We start from the raw sequence: 17,672 nt of genomic DNA, 5'->3' as shown, positions 1-17,672 counted from the left end.
TTTAGAATGACTTTCAGATTGAGTCTCGGCCACCACCTCTTCATTGTCATCTTCTTCATGTAGACCATCAATAGCATTCCTAACTGGTGTTAGCACTACTGAAGTATTATTACCAGCTATTTCGTTCACCACAGTATGGTCTAGAACGGTATCAGCTTCAAACCCTGTAGGATCACCAAGCAGTTCATCATAATTAACCACTAAGTCCTCCTTTAAATGCTCAGGTGACTCACTATGATTATCAATTGCTGCTTCTAACTCCGAGTAGCCATCAACTTGGTCATTACCCTCACAATTCTCCTCTGCATCCCCTGATTGTTCTTGACAAGCAGCTCCAGTAATTAGTTCTTCAACAACTACTACAGTAATATTAACCACATTAACTGCTTGTTCAGCCGACATTTGTTTTTGTAAAAGCTCATGGTTGTGTGCTTCAGATGCAGCATTAGTTTCCACATTCACAACCTCCGCTTGTACTTCTACTGAGTCCACATTGTCTATCACCACTACCGTTGTGTTATCCACCATTCTAGGGGTAGTCCACCACTACAGTCACGTTGTTCATCCCTAAGGGAGTAGTGTCCACTACCACTTCTTTGCTCTTGGAAGGATTCTCCTCTTCTTTTGTCATCCCTTCTAGGCTGGTCTCCATTTTGTCAGTGACGTAAACTAGTTTTTCCTTGGATTTCTGAAGGTGTTCCTTGAGAAACCGACAATCAGTCAATGTGCCCCACACTCTTGCAGTGATTACAGAACTTCGGCAATTTACCTAGCTTTATTTATTGCTAGAATGTGCAGTCATGGCCTTCAGCCTTCAGCCTCCACCCAAATCTAATCTGGGACTAACTTGGCTAAGTTGATGTCGCACAACACGCTTGAATTGCATAATACACCATATCTCTTGAGGCAGTGGTTGTGTCAAGATGAATAGGCCTACCAACTGCTCTACCCATCGCCATGAGTGTGCGGACCTCCCAAAACTCCAAACTCAATCCTGGAAATCTAAACCAAACAAGGGCATTAGGTTGGGAGACCTTTTCAGTAGAAAAGTTATGCTTCCACTTAAAAAGTCTGAGTACCTCATTGTTAGTATACTCAAGCGCCACAGGACACGCCATGTTCCCTTGCTCGACCTGGCAACTGTAACTAGATGTCCTAATAGTCAGTTGGTCCGCTTTGGTTATCATGTATTTTAGGTGTCTGACTAGATCTTGTGTAATACCAATTTAAAAGACCTCCAATATCTCGCTCCGGTATGTGCTGGGCTGGAGTCATCATCTACTTCATGAGTTTTACAGTCATATCTACACTCTTGTCGTGCTGTCTTACAAAATCGACTTATTGGAGAAATGTATGATATGAGAATATATGATTATTCTAGAATGGTCTAGATTAGGACATTCTAGAATAGTGGAGATCATAATCATAAATTGGCTATCTATTCTAGTTTCCTTATTAGGTTTATTGGCTATCTATTTAAAAACCCAGCCATTTAAGGGATTGATGTAATCATCCTATTTACAATAATAAAAATCCTATTATCATTTTCTTTAAGTATTAGTGTATTACATGCAAGGATAGCGGGAAAAAAAAAGTGTATTACATACATAGGTTCCAACTCAAAAATGTTACCAAGTATCATTGAATCGGATCATTTCTATTTTGATCAAGAATGTGTTGCACTGTTGCTTTAGTTGAATATATTGTTCATTCCGCCAAGGTTTTCAAGGTACAGGGATTCCTCTTTTTGCAATTCAAAAATCGTATATCTACTTAATCAATTGTCAGAGTATTGCAATTTTTGTGCAGACAATGACGTAGTAGTGGAACCGTATTCAGAGGAAAAAAAACACAAAGCAGGACATAAAAGTGGAAAGGTCGGCAAGAAGGTTTTAAGAGATTCCTTCTTTCCTTGCTTCAGTCGGAACAAAACCGACACTTGCTTTGGTTTTACTCACTGATGACTATAATTGGTCAAAAACTTTTCCTCAATCTCCCTAAAACATGATATTGATCCCTCTTGCAATGAACAGAACCACTTCAACGTCTTCCCCTTCAGACTTGAAGAGAAGGACTTGCATAATAATGAATCTAGATAGGCTATTCCTTTGTAAATCGAAAATTGGTGTCGATATCCAAATAGATGATCCATCGACGTCCCATCGTATTGAGTATACTTAGGAATCTTGAACTTAGGTGGAATGGGCATCATCTCAACACTTTGATGTATCGGATTTCTGCTGACATCATCTGCCAATCTTCTTATCGATGCTGAAGTTTTCTCGAGAAACTGGTTACCCAACTGCTTCTGCATCATTTCTTGTATCATCTCTTTGGTAATGGGCTGTGGTATCGAAATTATAGGTATCGGCGATACTTCTCCCATTCTTTCGTTTCTTGCCGATGCCTTTTCTGTATAATGATTGTTTCTTGCCGATGCCTTTTCTGTATAATGACTAACCGACTTTGAACTACAAGCCTCATTCTCTTCCATATGAAGATCTTTTACAACCTGACTCGGACTTCCGTTCTTCATCTCTTGATTCTCTTTAAGTAATATAGCATTCTGTTTTTCTATTTCCCTCAACCTCTTCAAGACTTCTTGAAGTGAAACTTCTACTTCAATGTTTTCCTCCTGGTATTGCCTACTTACCAAAGCTCTTGTATTCCTTGTTTGCTTATCATTATCCACTCCCCTGCTGTTGGCTCTCTTCTTTGGAGCCAATGAGCCATTATGATTCAATTCTCACTTCACTACTAACTCTTTTGTCACTCTTCTTTCACCCAGTACTCAGAACTTACCTTCCCCAACCTTAGGGATGGTGACCTCTGCCTGAATAGCTAAAGTATCATTCATAGGAAATCTTTACCAATTTCACAACTTCAGTATTTTGGTTCGAATCAAAGTTCGATACGAATCAAGAAAAGCTTACCATCAGAAAAAGAAACCTATGTCTCGACAATTAACGTGTCATTCAAAAGAAACCCTTTCCCAGGGTCCCTTGGCTCCCCGAGACACAAATGACTTGCATCCCCAATCATATTTTTGTGCATTAAATTTGTGTTCTGAGACTGCAAGAAGAGTAAGGATCGGATTCAACTTATTACAAATAAATATGCATAAAGTTGTATGGTCACATGCAAAGAAGGGAACAAGTAAAAAGACATGATCCCCCCCACCCCACACAACCACAAACAAATCGAAAAAAACAAAAAGTACAGATAAAAATAAAAAGCAATTTCAGTTGCAACTATGGATGAACATTACACATACCCTGATCGAAAGGGTTTTCAGTGTAGAAGCCGATTATCTAAGCAAAAAGGAAAACCGATTGAAGCCAAAAAGCGAAGATTTTCGAGAAAAAGATCATTTCAAATAAATACTTCATGAAAGAGATGTTCAGGACGTGGGTAATCCCACTCGAGTGAATCCCACCACTCACTGCTTCCTTCGATATATTTGAGAGAAGGTGGGGCTGACTGATGTTCTCCGTTGAACAGAGGGAGCCTTTTCAATTCAGGACAGTGGTATACTTTAACTGTTTGAAGAGAGTCACAAACCATCACGCCTTTCCAAATGCTCTTCAGTTTCGGTAGATTGGCAAAATACCATTCCTTCAACCTTGTGAGTGCGAGAGTATAATCAATTTCACATGGTTCTTCTTTTTCTACAATTAGTTCCTCCAATTCCACACAATCCCCCACGCTGATCACTTCCAGGTATTGAAAGTGTTGTAATAACCTAGTTGAAAACAGGCGGTCCAGTTTGACAGTCTCAATTAAAACTTCCTGCCAAGAGTTGCTGTACATGAATAGCTGACTCCAATTGCTCGTCAGTTTTGGCAAATATCCCAATCCCAGATTATGTAACCTCGGGAGTACTGGAATGGCACCACTCTCATCTCCATCCGCTACCACTAGCTCCTCCAATTGTGAGCAATTCCACACGTTGATCTCTTCAAGGTTAAGAAGTCATTGAAGCAACCTAGACGAGAATAAAACTTTGATATTATCACAATGATAGATCTCTAACCTCTTCAAACAAGGAAAAGCTCCGTGTGCGATACCCATGTTCTCGACCCGTTGTAGGAAGGGCAACTCTGATAATCTTGCGAAATGTTGAACTTGAAGAAATTGAATGTTTTTCGGAAGTCGGACGGCATTGCAAGGAATACCCTTTGAGTTGGACAAACATAGAATTCTCTCGTGACTATCGAAATTATATGTTTCTCTTTCCATTTGAATAAAATACTTTTTTAACTTTTCAAAGTTTGTAAATTCACCATAGGAAATAAAGTCCGACAGCTCGTGAAATTGGATTGTAAGATTCTCCAAGTGTGTCAAGCTTGAGAGTTCCTGCACGAAATCTCCCCCTCTTTCTCGTGCATACATCGCTTCTATTCTCACCAATTGTAACTCTTGAAGTAAAGAAAACTTGGATATCAATCCTGAAGGGATCATTTCTTTCAATTTACGATTGAAACTGAGATCAAGGCATCTGAGGTGGACCAACATTTCCATCCCATGAGGCAGTTCTTCTATGGCGAATATGTGAGCTTCAACACTCTCGGACTGAAGCTTGGATAGAGAAGACACTCTAACTAATTTCTCACAATTAATTAAGAGTAAACCACGAAGATTCACCAAATCAGAAAGTGAATCTGGTAATGACTCAATACGAGTCATAGATAAATCGAGAACCGTCAGACTATTCATGTGCATAAAAACCAAAGCAACTCGCTTTGTTTTGATCCGAGAATATAATACTTCTGAGCAAGGATCAATGTCAAGAGTTTTGGGCATTTAGGAGTAATTGAAATATCTTCTATACCACTTTCCATAAACGAAACCCTTTCAAGATCTTCCGACCAATCATCTTCATGCGGTATTTCGGTTGATGAAAGCCCAGTTCTGACCATGAATTTAGGTTTTGATTTTGTGATGTAAAGAGCCATATCCCTAATCAAATCATGCATTATAACAAGGTCCCTATCATCTTTATAACTACGACCTTCAGAAGAAACTTCTTCTAGCATGCAACACCGCTTTAGTATATTCAGTATAACACGGCCACGACGCATTTCATCTTCTTTGCTAGATCCCTTGACTAACCCTTCCATAACCCAATACTCAATCAACTCACGAGTGTTGATTTCATCATCTTCAGGATACAATGCACAATATAAGAAACACTTTTGGTGGCTTTCCTTTAGTTGATCATAACTGAATTTCAGACGCTGAATGACTTTCAACTCCATGACCATGTTCAAACCTGTAGATTCTCGTAGATCTGATAATGCAACTCGCCACTCATCAACATCTTTTCTTCTCAGAGATCGACCAATTGTGTTGATTGCAAGGGGCAAACCACAACATTCTGCAACAATTGCTTTTGCAATCTCTTTCACTTCCAGAACAAGCTCCTCACCAACATTTGCCAAGAACAGTTCCCATGCTTCGTCCTCATAAAGCTGATCAACTTTCACATCTTTCTGGCACAACATTCCTTCGCACACTTCCTTTGACCTGGTAGTCAATACTATCTTGCACCCATTGTCTTTTGTAGGTTCGGGAACTCCAAGATCTTGTAAATCAAATGCCTCCCACATGTCATCTAGGATAAGCACAAATTTTCCCTTTCTACGCAATGCACTTAGCAACATTGACGACCGTATAGCTTCATCTTGTTCAGCAGAAAGATCCAATGCGACTCTCTTTGCAATCTGATTTTGAAGTTTTTGAACATCAACATCTTTGGATACAGTGACCCACAAAACATTTTCAAAACGAATACATTGTTGCACGAGCTGGTTACTGATTGTCTTCATAATGGTAGTTTTTCCCACGCCACCCATGCCGTAGACACCAATTTTCTCAAACTCATCACCTACTATACATTCACAAACCATCTTGAGGATCTTATGAGCAGTACTACCAATCAGTCGTAAAATTGGCAGTCGGCATCTCCATTCCCCAAAGCGTTAAAGACTCTTAGAAAATGATTAGCCTTACTTAAGAGATCATCCATCACTTCAACGCATTTCAAAATTTTTTTTTGCAACTTCAGTCGTGAACAACAATTAGGCGTACAAAAAAATCCAGTTGGGCATATTTTTGCAACGTTGGCTTCTCTGTCCACGTCATCTGCCATATATATAATAGTGTCGGCATTATCCCACCAATTTTGTGCGTCCTGTGTGCGCATCTTTCCATGTCTCTTTGCGATTTGCAGAATTTCTTTCACCTTGTTTACTCTGTAAATCAGTTCTCCTTTTTTGTTTCTCAGTGTCTGAGTTTGTTCACTCAGACTTTTAACACCCAACGACTGAGTAAACGCACGAGTCAGTACGCTTTGAACATCTGCTCCAACTACTGCTGTAGGAAATTCCATACCTGTCATTACAACACGTTGGTTGTTAATTAAAGTGATGAGATATGATAGAGCTACTCCAGTAAGATATATGTAAAATACATAACATTAAGTAAATAGAAAATATGTATAATCTCACTTGCTTGGGCAGTTGGTTGTTCTCTAAACCTCTAATAACAAGAACCAAAGGAAAACGTTCAAGTACGAATTGGATATCTGCACATTTAAAATCATGTAAAGTTGGAGAATTAACAACTAAAAATACAAATCAGTTTTAAGAGATAGTCATCATTGGACTTTATCAGTAGAATTGGTTAGCTCAGATTTCAAATAAGTGATGGATCAAGAGTTTAAGTTTGCAGAACATGGTTATGTTCTTTAACAATAAATGAAGATTAAAAAACAAGAGTAATAATCAAGTGTATAATAGCAACTAACAAGGAAGAAAAAAATTGTAATGAACTGACCTTGTAATATAATAATTGATCGAGTGATGTTAAGCTGAGTACTAGTCCAAGATCGACCAAGCTAAGCAGACCACCACAAAGAAGTTATGGAAAACTCTCTCCTCTATTTGTATATGACAATGGTGATAAAAAAGAGAGAATGTGGGAGCCACAAATATCATATTTTACAGTGTATTATTACTAGGTCTCTTCTCTTTCCTTCATGTCTTCTTCCTTTGTGCATGGTGGTGGGTCATCATTTGAATGTTATGCTTGGTACTTTGGTAAGATCGTAAGATGCTTCCTGGACTGTTGTTGACTTGCTTCCTACGTAACTTCATTTGAATTTTTTATCATCCGATTTTCTGTTTTTGCCGACATAAAAAATGCAAATTTCATTACAAATGTGATCAGTGTGAATGGTGTAAATATTGTACAAAGTCTGGTCCGGAATTAACATCGGTTTAAATGTAAACTAAGTAATAAAAAAATAAATGAATGAATACATAACTTGCTAGTTAAAATCAAAATTTTGAAGCTTGAATAGGTAACCGACTAATCTCTACAGTATTCATGAATACACACACGTGCAGGTGCTTCGAGGTTCCTACCGATAAAAACCGCTAGTGTTCTGAATTGAACCAATTTATACACTCTTTGATTCCTTTTGCCTCACAACTTTGCCCAGAAAACCGAGTTTTTTGTGCTTCCGTTGTTCTGTTAGCCATTAGGTATAACCGTATAAGAGAGAACAAATTGAAAAGGCAACATCACTCGTACCCTTGTTCTAATACAGAGTTTATCACCAGATTGATAATCTTCTACTACTAGGCTCTCTGTAAGGGCAGGCACCTTTCAAAATCGTTTAGATCCCTAGGCTTATATTGAACACTGAATTTTGTGTATATAATTTGCATGTTATTAACATACATGCTCCACTTTTTGAAACTTTTAGCTAACGTATCAGTGGTTCTTAATCCTTTCATCAGCAAAATGATTTAACAATTAGCATAAAGAACAAGGTGTAATGAAGAGTTTGAGAAACATAGTTGATGAACAACCGTTTGTGGTCTCACAAGAATATGAGAAAGAGATGTATAACTAATCGTTGAGTTTATTTTTGGCGTATCATCTTCAACGACAATAAGTTTTGAGGCACATGTATTTACAAGTTATGAATGTGATACTCATATATATACACAGATTGCTGACAACTGTTGAAACTTATAAAGAAAGAAAATATGTCACCCATATTTCTAGTGAAACAATAGAAATAGTTGCAAAAGCTTGGCTTAGTTCCCATACAAAATTTTGTTGCTGAGGTGCCAAATTCTCCCAGTCTGTCCTCCTATATGCACCAGTATTTGCAGATTTAAGGAAGCAAAAGAGCATATCAAACACAATGACAGAAAGGATAATAAAAGTGCTCGACAAACAAATAAAACATAGCATATATGTATCTCATGTTGATTCCAAATCTTATAGGTCAAATTTGATATGATATGTCAAGAAGGACACACGCCTTACTATTAAAGCAGCAGAAAACAGAATTAACCTATGGCTTGTAAGGAAACAGCATTATTTTGCCCAACTTAAGTTCAAGTTCAAGGTTAAAGTAGCATGCCACCTACTTGTCGACAGTGATTGGTTTGTGAATCAGTGGTGGAATCTCAGCTGAAGTAGCCCACTTCTTGTCAGTCGTAATCTATCTCTAAGAGTTAAAAAGGAACTAGCAAAGCCCCTCAAGTAAACATGGCAAAGAACTTCACCATTAGTAAACCTATAGCCATTGATACCGATTACAACAAATACGGGTATCCTTTACTTTCTTTACTGGCTCCAGCCTAGCATTGCATTAGACTCCTTTAGTATCTTACAACAGACTCCTTTAGTCTCTTACAACCCTTCCTCATTTACTGGAGGGGACTTGTTGCATGAGTAGCTAATACTGTCATGAAGATTGTACCTTTCTGCTGCGCAACCAAGATCCTTGAAGGGTTTTAGAGTATGTGCCAACATCACTCCAGGGGCTGGACTTCCAACTTTGAACAAAGTTACGCTTATCCCAGAAGATCTACCTGTCACTGCATACTTCCTCAATCCTCATCTGGTAGTCATCGAGAAAATTTGGGATTTGGCGATTTGCCCTCTAGTCCCATATGCAACTCTTGAATCCGACCGTAGAAGAAAGTTTCTTTCCATGAAATTGTGCAGGTAGAGAAAAGTGAGAATAGTTGAACTCACATATAAAGAAGCTCCAATCAGTTCAGTCCCAGCTGCCGTCGTCCAAAAGAAGTCATAAAAAGATATGAGCCAACATCCCCAATAGTGAACCTTCTTTTTGTACTTGGTTCTGAGCATAGACAATCTCCTTTGTAGAAGCAATTTCTCCTCCTTCTTTCCCATCTTTTCCAAGTAGAACACAATTTTTTTCAGCCAAGTCACCACCTCTTAAACTTGTAACCCAACTCTTTCTCTTGAATGCTCAAAACCCTCTTCAGCAAGGCCAGTGCGTCAGCATCATCATTCCCTATTCTTGCTTGAATGGAAATCAAACAGTCGAGCTTCCGCTGCACAATCAACACATCATTCACAATTTCACATTAGTAAACAAAAAGGCGGAGGGGAGGGGGTACTTAATGGCCAAGGATACCCAATCAGCATTGGTCAAGAAACTGATTTAAGCACCATTATAAGTTTATAACCATAGCTTGCATTCAATCTCAACACTAGATAATATTGTTGTCAGGTTCTGCTATACAGTGTATAATACACCTCATATTGAGCACTTGCGCTATTGGTAGTCTCAACTACTTGGACTCTTTATCTGAAAGGTCTTCGTTACTGTGTGTCATTCAAATGTTTTCCTCTGAAACCCATGACATCCATGTGTTAGAGAACACTTAAATTTGTACACAGACTTTCATGTTTTAACTTCGGGAAGTTCAAATTGACAAGTGAAATCATTGACATTTGGGCCATGGTACAGATATCATACCCGCCCCGAGCAAGAAAAATACAAAAAACAGAGAGTCACACACCGACCCAAACATAAAAAGGAGTGGCATTACCGCATTAGCTAAGAGCACTAAAACTCCCAAAAATGTTAGAAAATAGATTCAAACTGTAAAGGTAAACTAAAATCAGCTAGTCATTAGCCTAAAAGTAACTCAAACAAATCTTGTGTATACTCTTTTACGTTTCATCTCGCGTACATATAAAATGGTTAGAATGACTTTACAGATTAAAATCCTCTGTGAAGGAACAAGAATAATAAACTAACTAACTACTTAACTTGTGTCATGGTTAAGACTAAGTTCTGTCATGGACTAAGTTGGAAAGCGCTTACCATATATCAGAGATTTATTCCCGAATGCCCTTTCATGGATGCGCACGGCCTCCAAGGCAAATTGCTCCGCCTCTACGTCCTGTTTTAAATGGTAAAGTGTGACGGCAAGGCTTAACATTGGGACAGTGATTGATGGATCCTCAGATCCCATAGCCGTCTCCATGATCCGGAGACCTTCCCTATGTAAGTGTTCAGCCTCCACAAAATTCTTTGAGCGTGAATATGAGGTAGCAAGGTTTAACAGGTGGGTCACTGAACTGGGGTGCTCGTTTCCATTATACTTCTCAGTTGTTAGCAAACACTCCTTCAACAGCTCTCGGCCCTCGTGTTCTCTAAGACAGTTGAGGATACAACAATTTGGTTAGACACATCTCAGACATTCCTTTTTTCCTTTCATAACGGGCGATTCACTTGTCCCTAACAAAGTGTTTTTGTTGTTGAGGAAGCAATGAGATAATAGGAAAATGGAAAATATAATGGATTTTAACTTCAAAGTACAAATACTCTTTACAAAAAGCCCATGGCATATCGGAAGCAAGTCACTACCTTCCTGCAATGTGATATAAATCTGCCAACTCTATCCTAATCTTCTCCATGACTTCATCATCCATAGCTATGCATTTTGAATCCTTTATAACTTGAAGGCCTTTCCTATATAATTCAACAGCTTCATCCAAGCTACCTGAAAGACAAGAATACGATAACCAAAACTGTTACGTAACTATAACTAACACAACTCAGTTAATACCTGATACGAGCTTCACATGACACACATGGTGCAGAAAGTGAAGGATATCACCCTTTGTTAACTAGTGACAGGTCACATCAAAACAAAACCTAAACTCAGATGGATCCACTTTATCATTCGGCAGTGTTTGAAGCACCAAATATTATATACAATCCAGTAGAAAGGGAACATTCCACTCATTGAAAAGTAACTTTATAACAACATAGAGTCCAAGGTTTAACCTACGACACATTATTTTACAGAAGATTTTCAGCATCAAACGTTTTTTGTGGGATTCCTCACTTCTCGGAAAACGTACATTTTTGTGAATACGCTCTTTACCGACTTGTATGTTGTACTAGCCATTTGGCCCGGCCTATGGCCGGACTTGCTACATAAATAGCTAATGACTCGAAAGCTTAAAGTCCACTTGAATAAATAATATATATATATATATATATATATAATCACTCAAAAAGTTTAGCTAACATACCCTCATCACCAAAACATATAAGAACTTTGGACGTTAAATGTGTCAAAATATAGGTAGAGAGGAACACCTTGTCAGTTGCATTCAATGACTTGTATCATAAATACCCCAGAGAGTTTTTTCCACTATACATTTAGTGGAGGGGCAAAGTTCAAAATAGCATCATCAACCACACTCAAAAACATTGCTAGCAAGTCTAGCTACTGCTTGATTCGTTACCCCCTAACCCATGATGAATCATGTAACTGCTAGCTTCTTACTTGTATATTTTACCATATTAAGACAATACCAAGGTGCATGTCATCAGTCATCAACTATGTCACGCCCCAAATTTTATAATGGCTGATTACCAAAGACACATGGAATTTACAGTCATTATGAAACTCGGGACGTGATCGGACCAACTAAGCAAAACTCAAACTAAACAAAGACAGAATAATCTTACAAAAATTTCGGCATAATCTCTTCTGTATTTTCAACATTTCATAAACTTAAATCCTGTCATAACTTGAAAATCATAACAATATAGATATCTCATTGTTTAATACTCGCACTTAGAAAGAGTAAAAAACATTAGGGGAAGATTTGACCTTAATATTTGAAATTAAATGATGAAAAATGGTGATAGTGGTTGAAGTTTATCAATATGAAGCCTACTGAGCATAGATTATGTCAAACTAAAAAGCAATCATCTAGCATAGATTGAATCTAAACGATGAAGATTGAACCAAAACAGAAATGAGGCTCCATGACAAAAAAAAAAAGTTTAGTGCTAGAGGAGGCCTTATGATGGCAGAGCCAAAGAGGTTGGGGGCTAAAGAAATGAGAGTATGTCCATTAGAAGTATAAGTGGACCAAATCGTCGTGATAGATTTTGGAAGGACCTATGCAATATTGGGCCTAGGAAGTGAAGGTGTCCGATGATCGGTAAAGCTGGTGGACTCGGTGGACTCCGGATGCTATTGTAATGGTTTGCTCTTGTTTTAAAGATATATCTAACCAAGACAAAGGAAATGAGGAACACTAAGAGGCAGTAAGCTGTGTTAGTGAAGTCAGCCATGTTTGATTTAACATACGTGGAAAAGTTGTGTTGAAATACATATAGATGATCGACGGCATATGTAATTCATCGTTTGAGATATGTAATTCCGTTGTTTGAAAGATATGGAATAAATAATTCAACTTAAATTAATAAATAAAACACTTGCATTCCTACAATAAAATCACTCAAATTCAACAAAACATGAATAAAATGTCCATTAACAAATAAAAATCATTCATAAAATAGTTTAAACCCCAAAATGAATAAAAAAAAAAACAATATAAATTCAAGAAAAAATAAAATCGTGTTGGTTGGGTACTTACAAACATGTCAAAACCTCTCCCTCTATGGATGAGGTACACTATCGATGGTTTCTTCACATGGAAACCCAAGGCCCCTCTTTCATGTCTTCAAAACTTCATAAACACTTCTCTTGGCCCCTCTAAGCTCAGTTTCAAGTACGCTTCTCTTGGCCTGCTTTCGCCAAGGACTGTTGATAACTTAAGGCAATATATTTTGATATATTCAATAGAACAGTGACAGACTAAGAAGTGCATCCCCCAAACTTGAAATAATTTATATATGTAGCCCAAGTATCCAGAATAAGAGGCAAGAATGTGAAGAAACAATACATGCACATGCAGAACATACATATACAAAGAAATTATAATCCGAAAAATGCTTAGGCAGAACAAATACAAACCAATGCATTTATCATCTACTCCAAAAATACAAAAACACAAACAAATTGTATTTTAAAATGAAAGACACTTAGTATTACAAAAAGCATGACCCTTGGAGTCTATAAACAAAAGCTTAAAAAGAGCAATAAAGAACATCACCAAAATGAGAAAATAATAGAACCCAATATTTTTCATGCTCATTAGTAAACATCCATAGAAACCAAAGACAGTGGGCTTTAGCAAAACCTTAAGAAGGTGCTGCAGAAGAAATCATCCCAGTCTTCCTAGCATAAGCGAAAATCCCACCAGCATCAATAATAGACCCTGCATCTCCGATGGGCTTCAACTTATATTCCTTTCCCTCTGCTCCATCTGCGAGAATCTTTGTCCTTTGTCTGGCCCTGGATAACTCTGACTATAGCTAGAGGCAGCTCCTTGCCGGCTTGTAGCCTCCAGCAGCAGGACCAAAGTTCCTACTATCGCCTCTGAGATCCCTATTCTCTGGAGGTATATTATCTCCTTTTCCCGCCTGTGGGAAGTCCTCTGATACGAAGGCATTGATTCTCTCCGCTCTTCCTGATAAGTCTCTCTTCCTCCAGTCCGTTGTCCGACTGGAACTGGACCATAGTTCTGCTGAGGTATGTAGCTTTGTGGTACGGAGTTCGATTGTACCCCAGTGCCCCTTCCATCTCCTGGTCCAGCTGGAGTTGAATTGAAGTTTTGTTGCAGTGGATAATTCTGTTGTGCCACATAGTTCCTTCCATCTCCTGGTGCGGCTGGACTTGGAGCAAACTTTTGCTGTGGTGGACAGTTTTGTTGTACCCACAGTTCCTTCCTACTCTTGGTTTGGCTGGACCTGGATCTGGACCAAAGTTTTCCCTTGAACCGTAGTTCTGTTGTGGTGCATAGTTCTGTCATCTCCTTGGGCAGAACCCTGGTGATCATACGACTGGTTTCTTGGTTGATTTGGTGGGCGGCCATTACTACGCTTCCTATCACCATATCTATCAGACCTATACTGTACTGGCGGAGGCCTGTGAGTAATTATCCTGTTCTCATATTTGTCTCCTGACAATCACAGATAATTCTTTAATGTCAAAAGAACAACCTGAGATTTTGTATCAGGCCTCATGCATTCTTTTTATTTTTGCCACCCTCTCTTCTCATAGATCGTAAAACAGTAAACTGCATGACGTTTCTCAATAATGGAATATTGAAGAAAATTGTTTTCTATATTGTGGAAAATGAGCTTAAATATAATTGGTACTCTGGTGCAGCCATGTCTTGTTGCGTCAACTGGTGGACTTGTTGACACTGTGATAGAAGATCTACTGGATTCCAGATGGGCGGCTTCAATGTCAAAGTAAGTAGATTGTTTTTTAGCTTGAGCGTTACAAATCCATCTACTTGTTATTTATGCTATCAACCTAACTTCTGTTTTTCCCCTTAAAAAGTGTGAAGCAGTAGATCCAGAGGATGTGACTGCCATTACCACTACTGTCCAAAGGGTCCTTGCAGTTTACGGTACTCCTGCAATGACTAAGATGATCCAAAATTGCATGGCTCAAGACTTTTCATGGAAGGTTGGTGAATAGATATGTTTGCAATTCTCCTGTACATACTTGAAACTCAAGAAAAAACCATGTATCACATTTTCCCTTTTCTTATTCTTGCACGGGATACTAATAGATATTATTTTGGCTCAGGGACCTGCCAAGGTGTGGGAGGAGACACTGTTGAGTTTGGAGGTTTCTGGCAGCGAACCAGGTATTGAGGGCGAGGAAATTGCTCCTCTTGCCATGGAAAATGTTGCAACTCCTTGATGCTGAAGGAAATTTTAGTGAAGCTAGTTCTATATAAATGTGGTTGCCTTGTACATGATTTTGTTCAACTATCAAAGAGTCTTCTGTGTAATGTGGTGAACTGGTGAAGGGCAAGGCTTGTGGTGGCATACAACAAAACACATGATTGTTGTATTGCCAATCCATAAGCTTAATTAGTAAATAGTGGGGAAAAAAAAAGAATTACCAGTCTGGTACCTGTAATTAACTGTACACAGTACACAGTACCAAAATTATCAACAAATGTTAATATGTACCAACCACCATCATAAACCATATAAATATCAAAATCACACATAATCAATTGTCAAGGTAATGTGAAACTTACGAAAACATAAACCAAGACTTAATATTTAAAATGTCTCATTAACTTTGAGCAATGTGAAACTTAGATATTGTAGGAAGAGTTTGAAACAAAATTTTTTACACTTACCCAACTGAAGTCAATAATTTATATACTGATAATCTGTAATCCATTCATCACCAAGTAAAGTATAAGCAAACATAGGCTAAAAACCTATCATACTTGAGCAACATGGTTGATATCTTCTTTAGTCTATTAATCTATTTTTCTAATCAAATACGCAAATTAGGCAAAACTGTTTACATTTTGCATACAATATAACATCAGCCAGTATGGTGTAGGAGGTTTCTTGCCTCTAAACTATACCTGCACCGCCAAATAACGCATTTGCCCAATGTTCAGGCTTACCATGCACCGTACACTCGTAAGTTTCAGGAGAAATGCCTGATGCTTTCGAGGCTCCTTTCAAACTCCTCCTCTCTGGGTGCATAAGCAGCAGAATAAAAATCCCCAACTAACATACGTTTCACCTCTTGAGAAAACTGTGTCGGTAGATCTCTCCTGAAGCTCTCTGAAAGGTACCTCAGACAATAAGCATGGAAACCATTTTCAAATACCTGAGATATTGATTCTCTCAAGCCCTTGTCGACATCTGCCACAAATGTTATGGGTTGAGAAGTTGAAACTACAGTTTTCAGTTACATTAAAAACCAATGCCAGTTATCGACAGTCTCCGAATCTACAACAGCAAAGGCAACTGGAAAACACCATCGTCCCCATCGACTGCTATCGCAGCTAATAAAGTCGCCTGATATTTAGACTTTAGAGATACGCTATCAAGGAAAAGGAGGGGATGACAACCTAGCTCGAAGCCGTGCAAGGAGTCATGGAATGAAATAAAAAGACGATGAAAGGTTGAGTCATCTTTAGTGGTGAAGTCAGCAAAACTACCCGGATTAGTCTCCAATATCTTCTCACATAAAAAGGGCACTGACTCAATGATCAACTTTCCTGTTCCTGTCGTTGTTGTTGGACATATTCTTGAACCAATCAATAAATCAGAATTCGTTCAAGTCAGTCCCCCGTAAAACCCATAGCCAGATAATTGATGGGTTACTTTTGTTTTTTTATTTTTGTGTTCACTGCGAATCCCAACAACAATCGAGTTTCTCAAGGCAGTTCCTAACTCGGCAAGGAAGATTGAGCCAATAGTCAAAAAAGTATTTAGTAGAAAGATTTTGGTTCATTTTCCAATACAGGTGAATTGGAAGAGAGAATGGAGATAAGATTTAAGAATGGAGATAAGATTTAAGGAAGAGGTTTTTATCTACTTATCCATTTTGGGTTTTTATATATTTTGAAATTTCTGAACAATTGAAATCACCAAAAGCATTATAATTCGTTTTTTAGGTAAAATCGATGTGTCACCGAGAGAAAAAAAGAGCTGACGTGGGTCAATTGGGAAGATTCTCAACTACTCAGTATTAATGGTCTTTGATTATGTTGTATTAACTTTTTATTCGGACCAAACACTATACTAAAATGTCTCTATTTCCAAGGGATAGGGTATGCTAACCCCCTGCACCAGACACAGCCTTCGGAAGTCGGAACATGCTTAATCCCAAAGGTTGGCCACTTTTGCTATTTGAAATATATTTTGGCCACCATAGCACAACTAATAGGTTTGCCAATGGGGCTGTCTTAACATCAGAAAACACCGAAATATGTTACAATAGGTTTGCCAATGGGGCTGTCTTAACATCAAAAGACAATTCTCAGTTTATTTTAAAAAAAGGGCCTGCAGTTCTGACATACAAAATGTGCCACAGGCAATGGTGACAATAATCCAAATCATTCGAAAAAAATCATAGCAATGAATTCTCAAAATAAAATTAATAAAAAAAAAATGCCTCTAGGCAATAAGAGAGAAAAGAGAGGCAATAAGATTAATCTATTGGAAAAGTACCAATAAGGACCACCAAGCAAAATGTCTGACCATTTATAAATAACCATTTACCGAAGAAACAAGGGACATTTACTGAAATAAAGTTCTAAACAACAAATTGAATTTAAATTTGTAGATTGCTTTTTATTTCCTTTGGTGATTTCAATAACACTGTTAAATCTAACTCTCAAATTCAACTTTCACTTTCTGTTTTACAATTTAATCCATCTTAGATAATTATTTTCTATAAAAGAGACTTTGCATCTTATGCACTATAACACCATTATAACCGTCATAGCTATTTAATCACCTTGTCCTTTGTAACAACTATTACCAAACATTTTACGTAATTTCCAATCTCTTACCATTGACTCGTCAATTTCTGAGGAAGCTAATGAAACAACTCCAGCAAGTGCTTCAAGTGCTAGTCCTGTAAGAGTTATTGCATTGCCACAAAGATTACTTTCAAGAATTT

The 17,672-nt window shown here is 38.0% G+C and overlaps 2 protein-coding genes and 1 long non-coding RNA gene across 3 annotated transcripts in view; 1 reads left to right on the top strand and 2 right to left on the bottom strand.

Moving 5' to 3' along the window:
• LOC147495970 (disease resistance protein At4g27190-like) overlaps positions 1-6,985 on the bottom strand; it is a 56,644-nt gene extending 49,659 nt beyond the window's left edge. Inside the window, exon 1 of the mRNA XM_086564742.1 lies at positions 6,838-6,985. The gene's annotated coding sequence lies outside the window, so the exon portion shown is untranslated. The remainder of the gene's footprint in view (positions 1-6,837) is intronic.
• A 927-nt stretch (positions 6,986-7,912) lies between these two features.
• LOC147495969 (uncharacterized) lies at positions 7,913-9,073 on the bottom strand. Its single transcript, XR_015197890.1, has 2 exons — positions 8,783-9,073; positions 7,913-8,164 (listed from the first exon to the last, which is right to left on the bottom strand). It is a non-coding gene; the product is annotated as an uncharacterized LOC147495969 (long non-coding RNA).
• Positions 9,074-13,389: 4,316 nt separating this feature from the next.
• Positions 13,390-15,407, top strand: LOC147495968 (granule-bound starch synthase 1, chloroplastic/amyloplastic-like). Its single transcript, XM_086564740.1, has 3 exons — positions 13,390-14,470; positions 14,562-14,690; positions 14,814-15,407. Exons 1-3 carry the CDS (start codon positions 14,450-14,452, stop codon positions 14,928-14,930), a joined length of 267 nt encoding a protein of 88 aa, XP_086420866.1. The 5' UTR covers positions 13,390-14,449; the 3' UTR covers positions 14,931-15,407.
• Positions 15,408-17,672: the final 2,265 nt, after the last annotated feature.

Source organism: Coptis chinensis, chromosome 6 (assembly GCF_015680905.1).
Source record: "Coptis chinensis isolate HL-2020 chromosome 6, ASM1568090v1, whole genome shotgun sequence".
Lineage (NCBI taxonomy): Eukaryota > Viridiplantae > Streptophyta > Magnoliopsida > Ranunculales > Ranunculaceae > Coptis > Coptis chinensis.
The sequence above is the reverse complement of the archived record's forward strand: the minus strand, read 5'-3'. Positions and strand labels throughout refer to the sequence as shown.

Excerpts from the sequence above, each read along its gene's own strand:
- LOC147495968 (XM_086564740.1), top strand. The coding sequence starts at position 14,450 with ATGGGCGGCTTCAATGTCAAA. Across the intron at positions 14,471-14,561 it reads TGGGCGGCTTCAATGTCAAA|TGTGAAGCAGTAGATCCAGA; the intron begins GTAAGTAGATTG and ends CCCCTTAAAAAG. Across the intron at positions 14,691-14,813 it reads CTCAAGACTTTTCATGGAAG|GGACCTGCCAAGGTGTGGGA; the intron begins GTTGGTGAATAG and ends ATTTTGGCTCAG.